Source organism: Nycticebus coucang, chromosome 22 (assembly GCF_027406575.1).
Source record: "Nycticebus coucang isolate mNycCou1 chromosome 22, mNycCou1.pri, whole genome shotgun sequence".
Taxonomy (NCBI): Eukaryota; Metazoa; Chordata; class Mammalia; order Primates; family Lorisidae; genus Nycticebus; species Nycticebus coucang.
The window spans coordinates 21,156,688-21,181,511 of NC_069801.1; the positions used below are offsets into that span (position 1 = coordinate 21,156,688).

At 45.0% G+C, this 24,824-nt stretch overlaps 3 protein-coding genes and 1 non-coding gene across 5 annotated transcripts in view; 2 read left to right on the forward strand and 2 right to left on the reverse strand.

Annotated features, from left to right (window-relative positions):
- The first annotated feature begins 2,604 nt into the window (after positions 1-2,604).
- On the forward strand, positions 2,605-3,220 carry LOC128574673 (mitochondrial import inner membrane translocase subunit Tim13-like). The gene has a single exon (XM_053575537.1). It carries the CDS (start codon positions 2,605-2,607, stop codon positions 2,866-2,868), a length of 264 nt encoding a protein of 87 aa, XP_053431512.1. The 3' UTR covers positions 2,869-3,220.
- A 9,438-nt stretch (positions 3,221-12,658) lies between these two features.
- On the reverse strand, positions 12,659-12,822 carry LOC128575699 (U1 spliceosomal RNA). The gene has a single exon (XR_008377111.1). It is a non-coding gene; the product is annotated as a U1 spliceosomal RNA (small nuclear RNA).
- A 5,776-nt stretch (positions 12,823-18,598) lies between these two features.
- LOC128575099 (uncharacterized) lies at positions 18,599-19,929 on the reverse strand. The gene is made up of 2 exons (XM_053576430.1): positions 19,557-19,929; positions 18,599-18,630 (listed from the first exon to the last, which is right to left on the reverse strand). Exons 1-2 carry the CDS (start codon positions 19,927-19,929, stop codon positions 18,614-18,616), a joined length of 390 nt encoding a protein of 129 aa, XP_053432405.1. The 3' UTR covers positions 18,599-18,613.
- Positions 19,544-24,824, forward strand: part of WDTC1 (WD and tetratricopeptide repeats 1) — a 78,612-nt gene continuing 73,331 nt past the window's right edge. The window contains exon 1 of one of the 2 annotated variants that reach the window (XM_053576428.1): positions 19,544-19,977. The gene's annotated coding sequence lies outside the window, so the exon portion shown is untranslated. The remainder of the gene's footprint in view (positions 19,978-24,824) is intronic. The other variant, XM_053576429.1, reaches the window with a different exon arrangement.

A 24,824-nucleotide genomic window follows, 5' to 3' on the forward strand; every position in this document is an offset into this window, starting at 1 on the left:
CCAGGCTGGGTGTGGTAGCTCACACCAGTAATCCTAACACTCTGGGAGACTGAGGAGGGTGGATTGCCCTGAGCTCACAGGTTTGAGACCAGTCTGAGTAAGAGCCAGACCTTGTCTCTAAAAACAGGTGGGCATTGTTGTGGGTGCCTGAAGTCCCAGCTGCTTGGGAGGCTGAAGCAAGAGAATCACTTGAGTTGGAGGTTGCTGTGAGCTATGATGCTATGGCACTCTACTGAGGGTGACAAAATGAGACTCTGTCTCAAAAAAAAAAAAATCAAACTGGGGGCCTGGGAGAGGAGGTGGCTGCCATGCCACAGATGAGACACAAGGACAGCAAATTTCCCATGGGGCTGGGTAGTCATAAAGTCCCTGTTCTGTGGATGCAGTGGCTGAGAGATAGTCAGAAAGAGCCCTGGAAGTGACATCTTCTAGCAATGTCAGCACTGAACTGCTGCTCATGCCAGTGGGATCTGACAGTCAGATCATTCAGTAAAGGGGTGATGGTGATCCCTTGTTATAAAGGTTTCTATCCTCCCTGACCTAGAATTTGGGTGTAGGAGGAGGAAGTGCAGGGTTTATAGTGAACCACTAGGTGGCACTGTAAGAGGCGAGCTCACAAATTACCCAAGTAGACTCTCAAGCTGAAGAATTGGATTTTAGAGCAAAGAAATGTAAACTCTTCCTTTGACAGAAGAGATAGTTATCCGAGAGGTTATCCAAGTTGCCCAGTTTTATGATCGAGCCAATATCGGAGACCTAGTTGTGTCTATTTATAAGTCAGGAGCACTTGACCCTTTTTTTTTTTTGAGACCGAGTCTTACTATGTCGCCCTCAGGTACAGTGCCGTGGCGTCACAGCTCACAGCAACCTCAAACTCTTGGGTTTCAGCGATTCTCTTGCCTCAGCCTCCCAAGTAGCTGGGACTACAGGTGCCTGCCACGACGCCCAGCTATTTTTTTTTTTTTTTATTGTAGTTGTCATTGTTGTTTAGCAGGCCCAGGCCAGGCTGGAATACACCAGCCTCGGTGTATGTGGCTGGCGCTGTAACCACTGTGCTACCGGTACCGAGCCAAGGTGCACTTAACCTTTAATGCTCATCAAATCACATCTATAGATACTCACTCAAGGTGTGATCTTACCTAAATCACTCACCCGCTTTGACCTCCGAGAGTGCTAGGATTACAGGTGTGAAAGCTAACCAAATTCTATTTTTAAAAAAAAGACCTGTTGGGATTTTGGTTGAAATTACATTGAGTACATTGATCATTCTGGGGAGATAACTTCTTTTTTTTTTTTTTTTTTTTGAGACGGAGTTTCACTATGTTGCCCTCGGTAGAGTGCTGTGGCTTCACAGCTCACAGCAACCTCAAACTCTTGGCTTTAAGCAATTCTCTTGCCTCAGCCTCCCAAGTAGCTGGGACTACAGGTGCCTACCACAATGCCCAGCTATTTTTTGGTTATAGTTGTTGTTATTGTTTGGCAGGCCCAGGCCGGGTTTGAACCTGCCAGCTCTAGTGTATATGGCTGGTGCCCTAGCCACTGAGCTATAGGCACCGAGTTGGGAGATAACGTCTTTTATTTGGGGATTCATTGAGGGTACAATAAGCCAGGTTACACTGATTGCAATTGTTAGGTAAAGTCCCTCTTGCAATCATGTCTTGCCCCCATAAAGTGTGACACACACCAAGGCCCCAGGGAGATAACGTCTTAATTTCACATCCTCTGATCCACGAACATGGTATATCTCTCCATTCATTGAGATCTTCTTTGGCTCATCTCAAGATAGTTGTGTAACATTCAATATAAAGATAGTTTACATATTTGTTAGATTTATCCCTAAGTATTTTATATTTGTTTATGCTTTTTGAAAATGGTACTTTTCAAAAATTTCAATTTCCTCTTTCTTACTATTATATTGAAATGTAATTGATTTTTTATACATTGACTTAGTACTCTGCAATTTTGTTAAACTCATTTAATAGTTCTAGCTGATTTTATAATTTATTTTACCTATTTATTATTATGCTTTTCTAGTAGATAATCATGTCAGCTATGAATAAAGACAGTTGCATTTCTTCATTTCTAATCTACCTGCCTTGTATTTATTTTTTTTCCTTTATCATACTAGTTTGTACCTACTGTACAAGATTCATAGGAGTGGTAAAAGCAGACTTTCTTTTATTATTTATTTATTTATTCCTTTGAGACAGGGTCTTACTCTTCACTCAGGCGAGAGTGCAGTGACCTAATCATAGCTCACGGCAGCTTTGAACTGCTGGATTCAAGTGATCCTCCTGGTTCAGCCTCTTAAGTAACTGGGACTACAGGTGTGCACCACCACATCTGGCTAAATTTTTCATTTTTTAAATAGAAATGGAGGTCTCAATATGTTCCCCAGGCTGCACTTGAACTCCTGTTGGCTTAAGCAATCTCCCCACGTCAGCCTCCCAAAGTGCTAGGATTATAGGGATGAGCTACTGTGCCTGGCCAAGAGCAGACATTTTAATCTTGTTCTTTAATCATAAAGGAAAAGCATTCAGTGTGTTGCATTGTTAAGTATGATATTAGCCACAGATTTTTTGTAGATGCCCTTTTTAGATGTAGATGTCAGGCTCCGGCAGCGGGAAGCTGGACCCGGGGCTCATCATGGAGCAGGTGAAGGTGCAGATTGCCGTGGCCAACGCGCAGGAGCTGCTGCAGAGAATGACGGACAAGTGTTTCCGGAAGTGCATCGGGAAGCCAGGTGGCTCCCTGGACAACTCTGAACAGAAGTGTATCGCCATGTGCCTGGACCGCTACATGGACGCCTGGAACACCGTGTCCCGTGCCTACAATTCTCGGCTGCAGCGGGAGCGGGCCAACATCTGAGTGGGAGACCGTGCTACCGCGGGGCCTCTCCCACCTCACTGCGTTTAAGTGGACGTGCCTGGCGGGGCGGGGCCCACGCGCACGTACTGTCTGCCCGTGGTGGCACCATGGGGGTGGAACCGCTGCAGCTGCTGGGACAGATGGGACTGTGTCCTCCTACCCACCCACCCACCCCGGCCTCTGCCAGCGAGTGCAGTCTGGGTCTTGAGGCGTCTGTGCCTTTCCAAAGTACTGGCCGCCTGGTGACACCTCCTTCAGACCTGATGGGCCCAGGTCAGTCTCATGTCCTAGGCAGACCTTGTTTGGACCTTGGAGTGGGGAGTGGTCAGACCGTACTTGAGCTGTGACCTCCTGAGGACCGACAAATAAATTGCTGGTGGAAGGGAAAAAAAAAAAAAAGAAAGAAAGAATTGAAATTTGGGGCATATATGCAGACTGGGTGGTCTATGGTATGTCTAAAGAACAAAGAGAAGGTTGGAGGTTGTATTAGAGAGAGAAATGTTATATATTGCTTTTTGGGAAAGTTCATGGGCACAAGTAAGGTTCTTTTCATTGGTGAGTGATTGGGGGGGCTAAAACTAGTCTTAGAGTAGCAGCAGGTGTTTTAGCAACTATTACATAAAACTGGTTTCAAGTTAGAACAGGCAGTTTCAGCAGCTGTTCTTGCAGAGCAATGTTGTGTGCCCTGAGTGCTATCCTCCCCTGGCCTTTCAATTCTCTTAAGTAGGGTATGACAAAAAGACCCAATTCATACGATCAACTTTCTCAGACACTACTCTCTTTCAGAGATCCATAATTCAAACCAAAAATTTTGTTAGAATTCTGTCACCTTCATCATCCAAGTGGACAAGGTATGGGATTAGTATTATTATTATTACTTGGGAGGTAACCTAGCGTGATGACTGAGAACTTGGCTCAGCTCTCTCCCCTCCCTCTCTTTCTCTCCTCCTCTCCCCCCCTCTTTCTCTCTTTCTCCCCTCTCTCTTCTTTTCACTCCTCCTCGGTGCTGCTCTGCAGCATCCCTCCCTTGCCAGTAAAAAAACCTTTCGTATTAAAAAAAAAAAACTTGGCTCAGAGTCACACAGACCTTGTTGTAAACATTGGATAAGTTACTTTTTTTTTTTTTGAGACAGAGTCTCATTATGTTGCCCTTGGTAGAGTGCCATGGCATCACAGCTCACAGCAACCTCAAACTCCTGGACTCAAGGGATTCTCTTGCCTCAGCCTCCCAGGCAGCTGGGACTACAGCTGCCCGCCACAACACTGGGCTATTTTTGGTTACAGTTGTCATTGTTGTTTAGCTGGCCCAGGCTGGGTTCAAACCTGGCTCCCTCTGTGTATGTGTCTGGCGCTGTAACCACTGTGCTACGGGCACCAAGCCATGGATAAGTTACTAATATGTGCAAAATTCAAAAGTGCTAAAAGGTATAGAATGAAAAGTAAATTTCCTTCTCTTTTCTTTCCTGGAAACGCCCTGTTCCTCATCTAGGAGGTAGTCAATTCTTTAAAGTCTGTCAGTTCTGAGTTTGTTTTCGTGTCCTGCCTTAACTTTTCTTATCAGACCCTAGGCTCATCTTAAAGCCCCCAGTCCCCCTTCCCCCAAAACAGAGTCTGTTGCTCCCTCCTATGGAGGAACTACGAAACTTACCAAATGTCTTGCTTTGACCCTTAGTGTGTATTAACTGTATGGGACTGTATGTTCCTAAAGGACAGGAACTGTGACTGTTGTATTTTTGGTTTCTCTGGAGATTAATACGTGCTTGTTAATACTAGAAATCAGCAAATGTTGAGCATACATCTGCTGTTCTGTAAATGTTTGTTGAAATGAACTGGAGAGAATAATCACTTTATTGGAAGACTCTACTATAAAAGAGAAAAGCTAACTTAGTTCAGTGAGATAATGAGAGTGAATTTTCTTTCTTTTTTTTTGAGATAGAGCCTCAAGCTGTTGCCCTGGGTAGAGTGCTGTGGCATCACAGCTCACAGCAACCTCCAACTCCTGGGCTCAAGCGATTCTCCTGCCTCCGCCTCCAAAGTAGGTGGGACTATAGGCGCCTGCCACAACACCCGGCTATTTTTTGGTTGCAGCTGTCATTGTTGTTTGGTGGGTCCGGGCTGGATTCAAACCCGCCAGCTCAGGTGCATGTGGCTGGCGCCTTAGCCGCTTAGCCACAGGCACCAAGCTGAGAGAGTGAATTTTCAAAACTATACACATTGGGGCCAGACGCCGTGGCTCACACCTGTAATCCTAGCATTCTAGGAGGCTGAGGCAGGTAGATTGCTTGAGGTCACAAGTTCAAGACCAGCCTGAACAAGAGCGAGGCCCTATTCCTAAAAAATAGTGACAAACTATTGTAAACAAAATTGCATGCAATACTTTTGGGATAGAATGGAAAAATGTGACATCGATAGGCATTTTTAGTGAAATGACAAAGATAGATGAAGTAACAACAATGTGCATACTTTTTTTTTTGGAGACAGTCTCACTTTGTCACAGCTCACAGCAACTTCAAAGTCTTGGGCTCAAGTGAGCCCCTTGCCTCAGCCTCCCAAGTAGCTGGGAGTACTGGCACCTGCCGCAACCCCAGCTATTTTTAGAGGCAGGGTCTAGCTCTGGCTCAGGCTAGTCCGGAACCCGTGAGCTTAGGCAATCCACCAGCCTCGGCCTCCCAAGTGCTAGGATTACAGGTGTAAGCCACTGCTCACGGCATATAAAGTATACTTTAAATAAATTCCTCCCAAAAAATAAAAAAAATAAATAAATTCCTCCCTTTCGATTAAAAAAAAAAAAAAGTATGGGGGTGGCGCTTGTGGCTCAGTGAGTAGGGCGCCGGCCCCATATGCCGCGGGTGGCGGGTTCAAACCCAGCCCCGGCCAAACTGCAACAAAAAAATAGCCGGGTGCTATGGCGGGCACCTGTAGTCCCAGCTACTCGGGAGGCTGAGGCAAGAGAATCGATTAAGCCCAGGAGTTGGAGGTTGCTGTGAGCTGTGTGATGCCATGGCACTCTACCAAGGGCCATAAAGTGAGACTCTGTCTCTAAAAAAAAAAAAAAAAAAAAAAAAGTATGGTCATTCGATCCCCAAAGGGGTCGCAACCCACAGGTGGTAAACTGCTATACTAGGTGATAGAAATTCATACATGCATTTTTAAAACTTAATTTTCACTATTGCAAATGTCAGGAATTATCATTATTTTCATTTTACAGATAAGGTAACTGAGTCTGAGAGTATAAAGATCACATACAGGTTGGGCGCCTGTAGTCCCAGCTACTCGGGAGGCTGAGGCAAGAGAATCGCTTGAGCCCAGGAGTTGGAGGTTGCTGTGAGCTGTGTGAGGCCACGGCACTCTACCGAGGGCCATAAAGTGAGACTCTGTCTCTACAAAAAAAAAAAAAAAGAAGATCACATACAGGTAACAGGGGTCTATTCCAAGTATCTTGATCCCATAAACCATGACCTTATTCATGACACTTCATTGCTTTTCTGGCCAAAGGGGGAATAGCCATTGAATTAATCTTCACGTCCATCTACCTCTGCCTTCCTGGGGTCAACCTAAGAAGGGAACTCGGCTGCTTTGAGACAGAGTGTAGGCTTGACCATGACACCAGCACCCACTTCTTCCTTTAGCATTCCTTCCATGCTGAACTCAAGCCTTTTGCATGCTTTCATGCTTCTGTTCTTTGTAGAAGTTTCAGCTTACCTTGGAAAACAATATAGCCTTAGAAAAAAACAATACGGTAAGCTGAATATAACAAAACTTAGGTTACTAGTTATCATAAATTTCTCTCTCTATGTATGTGTATGTATGCGTATACACACACATACATATACATACAGATAAATATTTCTCTATATATTTGTGTTTGTGTATATATATATATGTTGTAGGTGTGTATATATGTATATTATGTGTGTAATCACCGTAATAGATGTATCCCAGGTAACAAGAATATTATGGGTACTTTCCCAAATTAAAACATGCCTATACCTAAGCTGTAGAAAATGTGGAATAAAGTAATATTTAACAATGAAAAAAATATATATATGGGCGGTGCCTGTGGCTCAGTGAGTAGGGTGCCGGCCCCATATGCTGAGGGTGGCGGGTTCAAACCCAGCCCCGGCCAAACTGCAATAACAACAAAAAATAGCTGGGCGTTGGGGGGGCGCCTGTAGTCCCAGCTGCTCTGGAGGCTGAGGCAAGAGAATCCGTAAGCCCAAGAGTCAGAGGTTGCTGTGAGCCATGTCATGCCACAGCACTCTACCCAAGGGCGGTATAGTGAGACTCTGTCTCTACACACACACAAAAAAAAGTATGCTGGCTGGGCACCTGTAGCACAGTGATTGTGACACCGGCCACATGCACTGAGGCTGGCGGGTTCAAGCCCAGTCCGGGCCAGCTAAACAACAATGACAACCGCGGGGCGGTGCCTGTGGCTCAAAGGAGTAGGGCGCAGGCCCCATATGCCGGAGGTGGCGGGTTCAAACCCAGCCCTGGCCAAAAACTGCAAAAAAAAAAAAAAAAAACAATGACAACTGCAACAAGAAAATAGCCGGGCATTGTGGCAGCCGCCTGAAGTCCCAGCTACTTGGGAGGCTAAGGCAAGAGAATCGCTTAAGCACAAGAGTTGAAGGTTTCTATGAGCTGTGATGCCATGGCACATGGTGAGGGCAACATAGTGAGACTCTGTCTCAAAACCAACAACAACAAAAAAAATCCACTGATCTTTTTATCATCTCTATAGTTTTGCTTTTCTCAGGAAGTCATATTGTTGGGATCATACAATATTAACCTTTACAGAGCAGCATCTTTTACAAAGCACTATGCATTATATACGTATACACATGTATATATATATATTTATTTCTTTGTTTATTTTTTGAGAGACAGGGTCTTGCTATGTTGCTCAGACTGGTCTTGAACACCTGGCCTTAAGTGATCCTCCTACTTCAGCCTCCCAAAGTATAATCCCAAAGATTACAGGCATAGGCCTGAAGTTTTTAATTTTAATGACGTCCAACTTGCCAATATTTTCTTTCATGGATCTAAAAACTCTTCATCAAACTCAAGGCCATCTAAATTTTCTTCTATACTATCTTGCAGAAATTTTATAGTTTTGCATTTAGCATTTAGGTCTATAATCCATTTTTAGTTAATTTTTGTGAAAGGTATAAGATCTGTGTCCAAATATCTTGGTCTATTTGGCTGCTATAACAAATAGACTGGGTAGCTTATAAACAACACAAATTTATTTCTCACAGTTCTGGAGGCTGGGAAGTCCAAGATCAAGGCACTGGCAGGTTTGAAGACTGGTGAAGGCCTAGTTTCTGATATATAAACAACCATCTTTATGCTGTGTCCTCAAGGGCCAAAGGAGGCAAATGAGCTCTCTTATATCTCTTTCATAAGGGCACTAATTCCACCCTCATGACCTAATCACTTCATAAAAGCCCCTTCTCTTTTTTTTTTTTTTTTTGGCCGGGGCTGGGTTTGAACCCACCACCTCTGGCAGATGGGACCGGTGCCCTACTCCTTGAGCCACAGGCGCCACCCAAAAGCCCCTTCTCTTAACACCATCACCTTGGGGGGTATGATTTTGAGATACTAATTTTGGGAGGATACAACATTCAGACCATAGCACTAGATTCATTTTTTGCAAATGGATGTCCAGGTGTTCTAGCCCCACTTCTTAAAAAGACTACCTTCACCAGATCTTCAGGATTGTAGGTAAAAAACAAATATTTTAAGTGAAAAAAAGAAAAAAGCCTGGGGTGGTGCCTGGAGCTCAGTAAGTAGGGCGCTGGCCCTATATACCGAGGGTGATGGGTTCAAACCCAGTCCTGGCCAAACTGCAACAACAAGAAAATAGCTGGATGTTGTGACGGGCACCTATAGTCCCAGCTACTCGGGAGGCTGAGGCAAGAGAATCGGCTGAGCCCAAGAGCTGGAGGTTGCCACATCACTCTACCGAGGGTGACAAAGTGAGACTCTGTCTCTAAAAAAAAAAAAAAAAAGAGAGAGAAAAAAAAGCCTACCCTTTCTCCATTGAGTTGCCATATAGAAGAGTCAACTATATTTATGTGGTCTATTTCTGAGTTTTCTATTCTGTTCCATTGATGTATTTAGCCATTCTTTCACTGATACCATACTGCCTTGCTTATTACAACTTTATAGTAAGTCTTAAAGTCAGATAGCATCATTGCATTGATTTGCTGGTGTTTTAAAATTTTTATTTCATAATTTCAATGTGTTCTTGTCAAGGAGGTGGGATATGACATATGGGATATGTAATTTATAGAGCATAAAGAGGCTACATAACCTGCTCATCCAACAGGTAATAGTCTTGGTTTTTCAGTGCCTGGATGTACTAACCTGCTCTCTGAGATAGGTGCTCTGTCTATTGTCAAGCAGAGTTAACAAATATTCCCCACTGCACATTAAAACATTGCGATTCGGACACCAGCCCCGTATACCGGGGGTGGCAGATTCAAACCAGGCCCCGGCCAAAAAAGGAAAAACTGCAAAAAAAGAATTGAGATTCAATTTGATTTGCAGTGAGAATTATCATAACTCACTGCAACATGGAACTCCTGAACTCAAGTGATCCTCCCACCTTGGCCTCCCAAAGTGCTGCAATTACAGGTGTGAGCCATGGGGCCTCATCATATATTTCCTTTGTGAGTTTGATTCGCAGAAGTCATCTCCCCCGATTTGATTAGCACCATTAAGAGTCTGACCATATGGAACTAGGCCCTCTTTTATTTTATTTTATTTATTTATTTATTTATTCATTTATTTGAGACAGAGTCTCCCTCTGTCACCCAGGCTACATAACACCCAGCTAACTTTTTTCTATTTTTTGTGGAGATGAGGGGGGGTCTCCCTTTTGCTCAGGCTGGTCTCCAACTCATGACCTCAAGCAACCCACCCACCTCAGCCTCCCAGAGTGCTAGGATTATAGGCATGAAGCACCATGCTTGGCCTTTCGCCTCTTTTTATATAAGGGGACTGCACCCTGTATTCTACCCCAAATTTCTACCTTCTAACGTTCTATGGTAGATGCTTCTGGTTGGGTAGCCCAAATCCATTCCTTAAATTCTTTTTCTTTGCCTCCTCTTCTCTTACAATATAGAGGCTGGAAATGTTAAATAATTGCTTTCTAGATTTTCCCAGATCTACTTTGTAGATAGAGGTGGTTATAAGACAGTTCTAGCAAGTGAGATATGCTTTCTCTCTCTTTTTTTTGTTTTTTGAGACAGAATCTCAAGCTGTCACCCCAGATAGAGTGCTGTGGCATCACAGCTCACAGCTGGGACTACAAGTGCCTGCCACAACGCCCAACTGTTTTTTGGTTGTAGTTGTCATTGTTGTTTGGCAGGCCTGGGCTGGATTCGAACCCTCCAGCTCTAGTGTATGTGGCTGCGGCCTTAGCTACTTGAGCTACAGGCACTGAGCTGAGACATGCTTTCTTGATTAAAAAGCAGCTGATGCCTCTCCCTTTCCTTTGTTCTTTTTGCCTTGAACATAGATAAGATGGTTGGTGCTTCAGCAGACATTTTGTAATTACAGTGAAAAATTAAAACCAAAGATTCTGGAGCAGAAAATAATAGAAATGAATTACACTAAACAGCTGAACTAATTACCACCATCACCACCTACCTCACAACTTCTTTTTTTTTTTTCTTTTTTGAGACACAGTCTTTTTTTTTTTTTTTTTTAAGTTTTTGACCTTTCTTTCTTTTTTTTTTTTTTTTTTATTGTTGGGGATTCATTGAGGGTACAATAAGCCAGGTTACACTGATTGATTCATGCTTCTCCATTCTTGTGATGCTTTACTAAGAATTATGTCTTCCACTTCCATCCAGGTTAATACGAAGGATGTAAAGTCTCCATTTTTTTTAATGGCTGAATAGTATTCCATGGTATACATATACCACAGCTTGTTAATCCATTCCTGGGTTGGTGGGCATTTAGGCTGTTTCCATATTTTGGCGATTGTAAATTGAGCTGCAATAAACAGTCTAGTACAAGTGTCCTTATGATAAAAGGATTTTTTTCCTTCTGGGTAGATGCCCAGTAATGGGATTGCAGGATCAAATGGGAGGTCTAGCTTGAGTGCTTTGAGGTTTCTCCTTCCTTCCAGAAAGGTTGTACTAGTTTGCAGTCCCACCAGCAGTGTAAAAGTGTTCCCTTCTCTCCACATCCACGCCAGCATCTGCGGTTTTGAGATTTTGTGATGTGGGCCATTCTCACTGGGGTTAGATGATATCTCAGGGTTGTTTTGATTTGCATTTCTCTAGAGACACAGTCTTAAGCTGTCACCCTGGGTAGATTGCCGTGGCATCACAGCTCACAGCAACCTCAAATTCTTGGGCTTAAGCGATTCTCTTGCCTTAGCCTCCTGAGTAGCTGGGACTACAGGCGCCTGCCACAACACCCGGCTATGTTTATTTTCTTGTTGCAGTTGTCGTTTCAGCTGGCCCAGGCCGGGTTCAAATCTGCCAGCCTAGGTGTAAGTGGCCTGTGCCCTATCCACTAAGCTACAGGCCCTGCCCTCTCAGGACTTCTTGTTGCATGAGAAAATTTGACCTTCTGTGTTTAAACCACTGCTAGTCAGAATACATGTTATTTGTAACTGAAAACAACCTATCTGCTAACTTTTCTAGAGGGGCCATCTTTGGAATGCCTCTTTTGGAACTGCCACAGCATTCCTTAACATACTCTCTTCAATGTCCCCACTCGTGGCAATCTTTGTTGGCTGGATTGGAAGGAAACGGAGACATTTAGCTAAGGCAAGAGACGGTTTAGTGAGGATATGACAGCTTCATTAACTATAGCTTTTTTAAGGTCCAAGGGGATCTTTATGACTACCATTCCTGCTAATCCCCACCAAATTGGCTCAGATCTTTACAATTTACACAAATATCACTTTATTTAATACACAAAATACATGTTGCCACAGAAAACAAAATTGGGATACATAAATGGAAGTAACATCTTTTTTTTTTGTTTGTTTTGGCAGTTTTGGGCCAGGGCCGGGTTTGAACCCACCACCTCTAGTATATGGGGCCGGCACCCTACTCCTTGAGCCACAGGTGCCAGCCTAGAAGTAATGTCTTTATCATTAAGAAGAAGAATTGCCTGGGTGGCGCCTGTGGCTCAGTGGGTAGGGCGCCGGCCCCATATACAGAGGGTGGCAGGTTTAAACCTGGTCCCAGCCAAACTGCAACAAAAAAATAGTCGGGCGTTGTGGTGGGCGCCTGTTGTCCCAGCTACTTGGGAGGCTGAGGCAGGATAATCGCCAAGCCCAGGAATTGGAGGTTTCTGTGAGCTGCGACGATGCCCCGGCACTCTACTGAGGGCGATAAAGTGAGACTCTGTCTCTACAAAAATAAAAATAAAAAAAAAGAAAAAGAAGAAGAACTGCCTAGGCTGGGTGAGGTGGCTCATGCCTGTAATCCTAGCACTCTGGGAGGCCAAGGTGGGTAGATTGCTTGAGCTCAGGAGTTCAAGACCAGCCTGAGCAAAAGCGAGACTCCATCTCTATTAAAATAGAAAAACTAGCTGGACGTGGTGGTGCATACCTGTAGTCCCTGCTAGAAAGAGAGGCTGAGGCAAGAGGATCACTTGAACCCAAGTGATCAAGGGTGATCGTCACCCGTGCTGTGAGCTAGGAAACCACACTCCACTCTAGCCTGGGGCACCAGGGTGAGACCCTGTCTCAAAAAAAAAAAAAAAACAAAGAACTGCCTAGTGATCATAGTAGTTTATTTATTTATTTATTTTTAATTAGGGGAAAGCGCGAACGCAGTCCCCCACTACCACAAATTATGCAGTCGAGTTTCCCACATTTGGGGAAATCGCAGGGGTCAGCACATCCGGAGTGCAATGGATAAGCCTTGCCCTGGGAAAACCACCTTCGTGATCATGGTATCTCCCCTGCCAGGTAAGTATTGATCATAGTAGTTTAAACAAGAAAACATGTTGCCTGTAAGAATGAGAACTTGCTTTCCTGGGAAGGGCTGAGTAATGCAGAGAAGGGAAGAGGATTGGGGCCCATCCAACTCTTTTTTTTTTTTTTTTTTGCAGTTTTTGGCTGGGGCTGGGTTTGAACCCACCACCTCCGGCATATGGGGCTGGCGCCCTACTCCTTTGAGCCACAGGCGCCGCCCCTCTTTTTTTTTTTAAGAGACAGAGTTTCATTTTATTGCCCTCGGTAGAGTGCCATGGCGTCATAACTAACAACAACCTTCAACTCCTGGACGTAGACGATTCTCCTGCCTCAGCCTCCTGAGTAGCTAGGACCACAGGTGCCTGCCACAATGCCCGGCTATTTTTTGTTGCAGTTTGGCCAGAACGGGGTTTGAACATGCCACCCTCGGTGTATGGGGTTGGTGCCCTACCCACTGAGCAACAGGCGCTGCCCTGGGCCCATCCAACTCTAAGATTCAGGCTCAAGTCTGGGGAGTAAGATTGGATAATTCTTTCTTAGCATAGCTAAATTGGGTTTTAGAGAAGAAACAGAAGGTCAGTAAGATAAGTGGGATTAGGAGAGTGATTCAAGTAGAAGGAACAGTTTGAACATAGCTATAGTGTGCACAAGATAAGTGTGGATACTCTTGATGGACCAGTTGAACTGGAGTGTAGACTTTGGGCCCTGGGCAATTTGTGACTTTAGGCAAGTCACCAAATTATTCTAGGATGTGGTTTTCTCCTTAGTCAAGTGAAGGAGCTAACTAAAATGAGTAGATTTCAACCTTTTTTCAGGTGACCTAGACTGTACTCCCAAAAGGCTTTGCAGCTTTAAGTCCTAAATGAAATAAAAGGACATAGTACTTCTTTGGTTATTATTGTTTAAACAATGAAATTCGTTGTTTGTCTTTTCAGACTCTGGCTGGAATGCACTGGCAAGATCATAGCTCACTGTAGCCTTGAATTCCTGAAATTAAGAGCGCCTCCTGGCTCAGCCTTCTGAGTATCTGGGACTACAGGCATGCACCACCACCCCCAACTAATTTTTAAAAATTATTTTTGATAGAAAGATGAGGTCTGGCTATGGTGCTCAGGCTGGTCTTTTTTTTTTTTTTGGCTGCGGCTGGGTTCGAACCCGCCACCTCCAGCACATGGGACTGGCACCCCACCCCTCTGAGCCACAGGCACCGCCCCAGGCTGGTCTTAAACTCCTGGGCTCAAGTAATTTTCTTGCTTCAGCCTCCCAATGTGCTAGGATTATGGGTGTGAGCCACTGTACCTGCCTGGTCTAAAACAATGAAATTCTTTTTTTTTTTTTTTTTTTGTGATTTTTTTGGCCGGGGCTGGGTTTGAACCCGCCACCTCCGGCATATGGGACCGGCGCCCTACTCCTTGAGCCACAGGCACCGCCCTAAAACAATGAAATTTTTGTATCACAATAATTACCACAGTGCAGATTATAGACCTTTAACTTTTAGGCAGGCTCTGTGCCTGTTGAGATGGTTAGGGTTTTTCCCCTCATTTAATTAAAAATTTTTTTTAAATGTTTAATAAGAAACAATTTCAAACATTCAGAGAAGTACTGACAATAATATAACCACTGGGATAAAAGTGATGTTTAATATTTTGCTGATTTAATTCTAATCTCTTTTTGTAGAAACAAATGTTACGGGTACAGCTAAAACTCCATCCCCACCTCTTTTTTTTTCTCAGAGGTAACCACTCTCCCAAAATTGCTGGGTCTTTCCCACTTAACTTTTTGTACTTTTCTGTGTATGTACCTATAAATATATGACATTTTGTGTTAAATTTTACATAAATGTCTTCCTTCTTTCACTCATTATTATGTTTTTAAATTTTATCTCAATTGCACATAAATCATTTAATTGATTGTATAATACTTCATTGTATGAATAAACCACAATTTATCCATTAATTCCCTTACAGAAGGACAGTTAGGTTGTTTTGGCTTTTTTTTTTTTTTGCTATTATAAGAGTGTTGGGAAAAGTATCCTTGGCCATGCCTCCTTTTGTACATGTGCGAAAATTCCTCTACGGTACGAGAAGAATGACTGGTCTGTAAAATGTGCACATCTTCAATTTTAGGTTGAATATGTCCACTTTTGCCCACAAATCCAATCAGGAAATGAAAATGATGGTATCAATGACTACCTCAGGGATCAACTGGGGGCATTGCCATGCTTTTAGGAGCTTCAATTCACTGCCACAAGCTTTACTTGAATAATCCTTATCTGTTTCCAAAAGCCAAATCAGAAATATTGTAATTGGTCACATAAATATTTATCTAATACAATAATTGCTTCTAGTGTATCTTCAGCAGATGATTATATAGCCTGTACTTGAATACTACCAAAGACAGAGAACTTACAAACTCTCAAAACAGCCCAGCCCTTGGGTGGTGCCTGTGGCTCAGTGGGTAGGGCGCCAGCCCCATATACCGAGGGTGACTGGTTTGAACCTGGCCCCGGCCAGCTAAAACAACAGTGGAAAATGCAACAAAAATATCCGGGCGTTGTGGCGAGCACCTGTAGTCCCAGGTACTTGGGAGGCTGAGGCAAGAGAATCGCCCTAGCCCAAGAACTGGAGGTTGCTGTGAGCTGTGATGCCACAGCACCCTACTGAGGGTGACAAGGTGAGATTCTGTCCCTCCTCCCCCCAAAAAATAGTCCAGCTCTATTGATTAGACAATTCTTTTCGCTGGGCATGGTGGCTCACATCTGTAATCCCAGCACTCTGGGAGGCCGAAGCAGGTAGATTGCTTGAGCTCACAGGTTCGAGACCAGCCTGAGCAAGAGCAAGATCCTGTTTCTAAAAATACCTGGGTGTTGTGGTGGACGCCTGTAGTCTCAGCTACTTAGCAGGCTGAGGCAAAAGAATTGCTTGAACCCAAGAGTTTGAGGTTGCTGTGAGCTATGATGCCATAGTACTCTACTGAGGGCGACAAAGTGAAACTCTGTCTCAAAAAAAAAAAAAAAAAAGGCTTGGCATCTGTTGCTCAGTGGTGAGGGCACCAGCCACATACTCTGCTGGGAGGGCTAAACAACGACAACAAAAAAATAGCGGGCAGTGGTGGGTGCCTGTAGTTCCAGCTACTTGGGAGGCTGAGGCAACAGAATCACTTCAGTCCAAGAGTTTGAGGTTGCTGTGAGCTGTGATGCCATAGCACTCTACCAAGGGTGACATAGTGAGACTCTTGTCTCAAAAAAAAAAAAAAGAAAGAAAATTCTCTCTTATTCTGAAAACACCTATGATTGGGAGGTGTGTCTGATTTTGAACTTAATTGTCTTTTGAGTTTCCATTTCTTCTATATAAAATGGGTGTAATAATAATACCTTAACACATAAGGTGGTTGGGAGGATCAAATGAATTACTGTGTGTGAAGTACATGGGCAATGGAAACCCTGTAAGTTAATCACCCAAGACTATAACAAACTGCTCAAAATATGGAGGTGGTCATATAAGGAACTAGGCCTACTGTACTGATAGATACATGTGGTGCATGTCTATGTGGTCTATGAAAATTAGGTCAACTTAAGGAGGGGGTCAATGTAGGGAGGTGGTCAGCTATGGAGGTTCTACTGTATATGTATGTATATGGACATATGTATATATAGACATTCTTTTTTTTTTTTTTTTGTAGAGACAGAGTCTCACTTTATGGCCCTCGGTAGAGTGCCATGGCATCACACAGCTCACAGCAACCTCCAACTCCTGGGCTTAAGTGATTCTCCTGTCTCAGCCTCCCGAGTAGCTGGGATTACAGGCGCCCACCACAACGCCCAGCTATTTTTTGGTTGCAGTTCAGCCGGGGCTGGGTTTGAACCCACCACCCTCGGTATATGGGGCCGGCACCTTACCAACTGAGCCACAGGCGCCGCCCATATATAGACATTCTTATATGGAGAGAGAAAGAGCACCAAAGCAAGTATGTGCACAGTGAGTACCTGGTAGAAAATCATAAATGGCATCTGCAGCTACTATTAATAGTCTTCTGCCTGTCATCCACTCTCTACCAACAAAAATTCATTCTGACAACAGGTATTTACTGAGACTGTGCTGGGAGTCACAGAAACAACATCCACTCTTCTCTTTTGATATTTCTGAGATTCTCCATGACCTTGCTTACACAGAATAAGGGTTTAAAATGGGGGTCCTCAGGCTGGGCCAGGTGACTCATGTCTGTAATCCTAACACTCTGGGAGGCCAACGTGGGTAGATTGCTTGAGCTCAGCAGTTTGAGACCACCCTGAGCAAGAGACCTTGTCTCTAAAAATAGCTGGGTGTTGTGGCAGGCACCTATAGTCCCAGCTACTCTGGAGGCTGAGGCAAGAGAATCACTTGAGTCAAAGAGTTTGAGGTTGCGGTGAGCTATGATGACACAGCACTGTACTCAGGGTGACAAAGTGAGACTCTGTCTCAAAAAATAAATGAATAAATAAATAAAATGGGGGTTCTGGATTTTTTTTTTTTTTTGAAACAGTCTCAAGCTGTCACCCTGGGTAGAGTGCTATGGCATCAGAGCTCATAGCAACCTCCAACTTCTGGGCTGAAGAGATTCTCCTGCCTCCGCCTCCCAAGTAGATGGGACCACAGGCGCCCACCACAACGCCTGACTATTTTTTGGTTGCAGCCGTCATTGTTGTTTGGCAGGTCCGGGCTGGATTCGAACCCACCAGCTCAGGTGTATGTGGCTGGCGCCCTAGCTGCTTGAGCCACAGGTGCTGAGCTGGTTCTGGATTTTAATCTCAACTGTACCATTTCCTAACTATGTGATTTGGGAATGTTACTTTATCCATTGGCAAACACTTATCTCCCAAGGTAAGTGTTCAATAAATGTTAGCTATTATAACGTTTAATTGACCCAATAACTCTAACCAAGGTTGCAGCCTGAACCTGGGGAGCTATCGATAGAGGATCTCAAAGCTTTCTTCTAGTCCCAAAGTTCTTTTTTTTGAGATGGAGTCTATTTGCTCTCAATAGAGTGCTGTGGTGTCACAACTCACAGCAACCTCAGACTCTTGGGTTTAAGAAAGCTATTCTCGGGCGGCGCCTGTGGCTCAAGGAGTAGGGCACCGGTCCCATAGGCCAGAGGTGGCGGGTTCAAATCCAGCCCCGGCCAAAAACCACAAAAAAAAAAAAAAAAAAAGAAAGCTATTCTCTTGTCTCAGCCTTCCAAGTAGCTGGGACTACAGGCACTGGCCACAACACCTAGCTATTTCTGTTGCAGTTGTCATTGTTGTTTAGCTGGCCCGGGCTGGGTTCGAACCCACCAGACTCGGTGTACGGGGCAGGCACCATAACCACTGTGCTATGGACACCGAGCCTAGTCCCAAAGTTCTATGATTTTTTATATTGAACGGAAGAGTTGTGGGGGAGAGGTCAAGAAGAATGACCCGAAACATTTTTAGGAGAAATGATTGAAAGGCTTTCTGAGCTGAATTTACAAGGGTAGGTTTTTTATTAAGTGGGGAGAAATTACCTTGTGGGAGCTCACAGGCTAATTCATACTTATGATGTGAGCAGCATCGGGAAAAAATGAGCAATTCAGGAGGTGATGAACAGGGGACAAAGACTGTAAATGCTAAATATGTATATTTAGTCCTTCCAGAGGGTGTGTACTGCCTGGTTCTCACACGAGATACAGGAAGTGTTCAAAGACTCAGACCCTGGAGTCAGGAAGATGAGTTTGAATCCCAGTTTGCTTCCTTATGAGGTATATGACTCTGGCAAGTTGCTTTTAACCTCTCTGTGCTTAGCTTCTTTCCTCTTCTGCAAAACACAGACAGCAACAGTACCTATGTAAAAACTATACCCAATTAATTATGAATAAAAACAAATTATAACATTATCTGACAAAAGGCACCTTATGAGTGTGACCAGTTTCTCTTCCCAGAAGGTGATGATGTAACCTCTGACTTGAGGTTCCTCGTGGGTGGGGCCTGGTCTCTGCCTTAAGAAGTTAGGCATAGTGCCACCTTGTCAACCTGAGAACTTCCTTAGAGAGGAAGGTGTCTCCTCTATCAAATTTGGGACTCCACAAGGCTGGAACTGCCTCCCTTCCTCAGAGGTGGGAACAGCAGTTACTATACCAGTCTCAGATGGACCTTGCCTCTCCAAGCTGTGGGAAGGTCCTCAGAGTGTGTGTGGCTGAGTCTCCTCCAGGCCGCTCAGTGCAGGACTGATTCTCTATTATCCTTTTCCTTCAGGGCCAGGAGACAAGAGTAAAGAATGCATATGTTCACCAGTCTGGAGAGCAGGAAGGGGCAGGCTTGGGCTCGGTTCTGAGGGAACCACAGGCCCCTAGCCTGAGGGCTCCCACAATTTAGGAGCTCAGAGTTAGTCTTGAGGAGCTCTTAGGGGGATGTACAGGGGTTTGGGAAGCAATGGGAGAATGAGTGAGCGGCCGTCCCAGTAGCAGGTGAAGGAGCGCAGTGGTAGGGTGGGAGGTGCGTCCGGGTAACTATTGGCAACCGGGCGGGGTGATCCCGCTCGGCCGCAGCTCTTCCACGGCGAGAAACTACGACTCCCAGGATGCCGCAGGGACCAGCCCGGCTTTCCCGCCCGCCCACTGGCTGCCGGTCCCGCGAGCGGCGAAGCGGATTGGCCGCGGCGGTGCGGGGCTCCCCCACTAGCAGGTTAGTGGGCGCCGCCGACAGCAGACGTTGACCGGGCGTGGGGGGGCCTGGGGGCCTCACCTCGCCATTCTGGAAACGCCCGGGCGCTGTCTCCGTAGCGTAGCCGCGGGCTGTGAGGCGCGGGGCGGGGGCGGAGACTGCGTGGCGCAGGCGCGGTGCTGGGCTTCTCCTGGGTCCCCAGACAGCTGGAGGAGATAAACAGAGGAGGAGGAGGGAGGGGAGTGCGTGTGTGAGAGCGCGCGAGGGAGTGTGAGTGTGTGTGAGCGCGGGTGTGAGGCGGTGCGCAGGGGCGGGCGGAGGCGCTGTCCGGCCCCGGCCAGGCGCCGGGCGGAGAGCATGGGAAGGGGCTAGAGCTGCCCGGGTCCCCCAGCCCCCTCCCGGGGATTCGCGCCCCTACTCCCGGGAGAGGGGCCGGCCCCCTCTGGACGGACATGGGCTCCTGAAGTTGCGCCTTTGCGGGTACCGGGAAGAGACCTGACAGGTACGAATCGCCGCCGCCTCCTGCCCTCCGCGGGCGCCGAGGCGGAGACCGGCTCCCGCAGCCTCTGCACACTGGCCGCCTGCTCTGGGCCGGCTCCAGCCCTGCCGGCCTGGGGCCTGAGCCCGGCCCCGAGGTGTCCCGAGAGGGGTCAGGCCTTGCTGGGCCGGAGGGCAGAATGGGCCGGGGGTGGGGTGGGGGCCCAAGGGCTAGTTAGAACGTGGGGAGAAGGCTGTGGGAGTCCCTTGAGGCTCTGCCGAGGGAGAGGTGGGAGTCGTTCCATCATGGGACTTTTTTGTGGAGTTTTTGTTTGACATCTGATCTGGCTCCGGTCTCTGGAAGAAGGGGCAGGTGTAAGTGCCGAGAAGGCAACGTTGCCCTGCCCTCTTAGTGTGTGTGTATATCTATCTCTCTGTCTCTCTCTCTCGTCCACCGCAGATTCCTTCAGTGGGCCATCCTGGTACTAAAATGAAATCTGCCAAGATGTTTCCATCAGGCAACTGTAGTGCCCTGTACAAAGGGCTTCTGCTTGGGAATGGGCTGTTCAGTACCCACTTGGAAGGGTAAATAGAAAGTGAGGAGATGGAAAAGAGACTTTGAACCAGTGGGATCCAATTCTTGTTACTGAAAGCTGCCGTGGGACGCCCCCTTGCCTGCCGGGGCTCTTTCTCCTCTGCAGGTGTACTCCTAGGGTTTCTAGAGAAGTATCAGGGCCTGTGACTAATGTCTAACAGCCCAATATGACTGTTCTCCCCAAAGTTCTTTTCTGTGACTTCTTTAACCACCTATAGTAAAGGTAGAGCAACTTTAAAGTTTTCCTCTCAAGTTTATGAGTTTAGGAGCCTAGTAGAATAAGCTATAGCTTTCTTATTCTTTTCAAGGATGGGGTGGATGATCAGGGTAAAGTGTTGTCTTTTTAACAGAGCCCGTAACAATTTTGAGAAGAAAACTATTCTCAGAGCACCTTCTGGCTCAAAGACATGAACTCCCCACGATAGGACAGGTATGCCCAGTGGCCTGCAGTAAGTTTCTCTGGGTCTTGAGTGGCCTGTCTTCTGCTGGCTGTAGTGAAGGAACTACTTACTTAATGCTTTTTCTGTTTTGAGTTCTGACTTATTCTTCTTTGTAATGCTTATATCTTTAGAGGAATTGAATTGAATCTTTGCTGTTGAGTATAATAATGAGATCCTCTACAAGAGACCAGAGGGTCACTAGTGGGGCTCCTTTGGGCCGAGTTTTCTCCATTGTAGGTTGTTATATTTCACTGGCAAGTGGGAAACAACATTTTCTGTAATAATTGGTCCTGCTGCTTTAAGCTTGTGGTCCTGTTAACCTCTCCTTTTTAAACCTCTTTAGGGGTACTTAACGTTATAGTCTCATCTCCATTTGTAGAAGTGGCAGTTTTTGATCAACTCTGCAGAATAATTGGGCAGCAGTCTGCATTTCTGCCTAGGACTCCTTTTCTGGAGGTCACTGAGGGAAAGAGAATATATGTAATGATTATGATGATGGTGTTAATGTTTATTTACCAGTTTGGAGTTTTAGAGCTGTTGCACAATTGGCAATTTTTCTAGCTGGAAGGAGTTTGGCATTGACTCATTGGGCATTATTTGCAGGGCATTTTTTTTTTTTTTTGAGACAGTGTCTTACTTTCTTACCCTGGGCAGAGTACTTGGTGTCATCATAGCTCACAGCAACCTCAAACTCTTGGGCTCAAAGTGATCCTCTTGCCGCAGCCTCTCAAGTAGCTTAGACCTGCCACAACATCCAGCTAGTTTTTCTATTTTTAGTAGAGATGGGATCTTCCTCTTGCTCAGGCTGGTCTCAAACTCCTGACCTCACACAATCCACCCTCCACAGCCTCCCAGAGTGCTAAGATTATAGACATGAGCCACTGGGCCCAGCACACAACTAAAAATCTTAAAGGCCACTGTCAAATGTCTGTGGATCTTGGGGGGCCAACTTCTGAGGAAGATCCAGACTGTGACTTGTTCTTAAATCATTTTTACTTTGCTTTCTTCTTTTTTAATTTCAGATTAATATGAGGGTACAGATTTTGTTTGTGTTTGTTAGATAGAGTCCAAATTGTAGCTGTGTCCTTCACCCAGGAGGTGTGCCATGTACCTCTACATTGTGCCTGTTAGGTGAGAGCCCACCTAATTTTCTTCTCTGTTTTTTTTTTTTTTTTTTTTGTGTAGACAGAGTCTCACTTTATAGCCCTCGGTAGAGTGCCATGGCATCATACAGCTCACAGCAACCTCCAACTCCTGGGCTTAAGCGATTCTCTTGCCTCAGCCTCCCGAGTAGCTGGGACTACAGGCGCCCGCCACAACGCCCAGCTATTTTTTGGTTGCAGTTCAGCCGGGGGCCGGGTTTGAACCCGCCACCCTCGGTATATGGGACCGGTGCCTTACTGACTGAGCCACAGGCGCCGCCCCCTTCTTCTCTGTTTTTAAATTGGGGAATGTGGTCCATATGTGCAGTTTTGAGTTTCAGACAGAGTCATAGACAAGTAATATGGTGATACTTGTCTTTGGGTCATTGGTTTAATGATGTGTTTCGTTTCTTCTTTCATCCTTACTTTTCCACATCCTCCACTGCATCTTTGGGCTGCCATTGCACTTTGCTGGATCCACAGAACCCTTGGGTTGTGCTTTCTTATTAGCTACCACCTCTTTAAAAACCTAAACCTAAGTCCTGACAATTTCTATTTAAAACCAGTCCCTTGTATTATGTTTAATGTTCATTACTAATTTACTTTCAGAGATATTTACTAATTGGAATACATCTTAAAAAGTGAATTTATTGGGGGCCTGGTATATCTTGGGCTCAATCCCAGGTAGTATTCTTATTTTATCCCATTTAACCTTCATGACTGTACTGTGAGGTAGGAATCATATTCCCTATTACACATATGAAGAAACAGATTCAGAGAGGCTAAGTAATTTGCTTAGGGTCACACAGCTAGTAAGAGGAAGAATTGGAATTCAAACCCAGGTGTTTTGCTCTGTGATATTGAGTTGCCTCTAGGACTATGACACATGAGGAAGAACTGAAAACACCCAAGGTCAAGAGTCTGGGGGAATGTGACTCCTTCACAGACTTGAAGAATTGTCACAGGGAAAGGGAACTGGACTTCCTCTGTGTGATCCTAGAGGACAGCACTAGTATTAAATGACAGATATTCCAAGAGGGTAGACTTTGGCTTGATAAGTGAAAATATGGCTTTCTAAAAACAAAATGGACTGCCTGTGAAGGTGTGAGTTACCCATCACTGGAGGTATTCAAGCAGAGGCTTTGCTGCTTCATATTAAAGATACGACAGAAGGTTTAGACTCATGTAGGTACTTGAACTAAGCAATCTTTTAGTATTTTAAACTCTACGATTCTGTAAAAATGATAACAAACTCCCAGTTTTTTGATCTGTAAAGAACTAACATGTATTGATACTTCATATGTACTAGCACTTGCTAGAAACTTTTCCTACAGTATCTCATTTAATCCTCAGACATCCCCTATAAAAAGATATTATCCTTTACAAATGAGGAAATCAAGACTCTAGAAAGTTAAATATTCTGGAGGTTATATAGCTAGGAGTGATAGAGTTGATATTTAAACCCATGTCTGTCATGTTTTAGCTGTGTGACCTAGGGTAAATCGTGTGTCTTCTCTGAGCTCTAGTTTATTCATCTTTAAAAAGAGGCTTATGATATAGTACCTACCTTACAGTGGGTTTATGAGAACCAAATGATGTAAGGTACCCTTTTCATTAGGCCTCAAGGATTGCTCTCAAGAGTCAGAGCTTGGGCATAAAGGGGTACTGCTTTGATGACTTTCTGAAAGTAAATTCCAGCCCAACTGAACCCTGAGGATACCGGGGTCCATTCTTTGTGCTAGTAGTATTAGCTGCTGACTCCTCAAAGGACTTTGTGGCATTAGTGACTAATACCTTAAAAACTTGAAGCTTGAATAAAGGGAGAATGCAGTCAACACGTCAGGGTATGGGAGGCAATGTCAGAGGCCCTGTGGAAAGAAAATTCTCATCTACCCCTTGTAGAGCCAGATTCAGGGATCACTGTTTGCATTTTATATTTATTATCTTCTTTAGGATACAAGGTCACAAAAGCTAGAGCTGTGACAGAGCTGGATGCCAACAATAATGACCCTTAATCCTCCTCCCTGTAGCCATCTGGGGAGGTATTAACCCTATTTTCTTAGGGGGTGGGGGTGGGGAGCAGGATCAGACCTCGTCCAGGGAGCTAGCTATCAAGGGGCATTTGAGAGCAGTGTTAGGATCAATACCTTTGTAAAATTTTGTTCGTAATTCATAAACCCCAGATTCTATTTTTAGAAAGCATAAACTTCTTATTTGTGAACATTTTAGGGAGCCTTTCTCAGAAACAGAGGCAGGCATTTCTGGTCAGGGAGCTTTATCATTTGAGGCCCTGAGTGTTTGTGTGCTGAAGGCCTACCTGGTTTCCTATTGAGTTGCACATGTAGGTATAAAACAGCTGCAATTGAGTTAGAAAGGAGCTTTTCCAAATTGATTAGTTTAGTTTTCCTTGACCTTTCTGCTAGAAGTAGAGTTAGAGGGTTAAACTTGAAAGGCTTTTGTAGAAGAGGTACTTTGAAATGTGGCAGATGCAAGTTAAAGGCAAAATCCATGACTGCAGATACTTTTAAATAGTGAGAGAAGACATTATCTTTTTTTTTTTTTTTTTTTGAGACAGAGTCTCACTTTGTCACTCTGGGTAGAGTGCTGTGATGTCCTCATAGCTTACAGCAACCTCGAACTTACGGGCTCAAGTGATCTTCTTGCCTCAGCCTTCCAAGTAGCTGGGACTATAGGC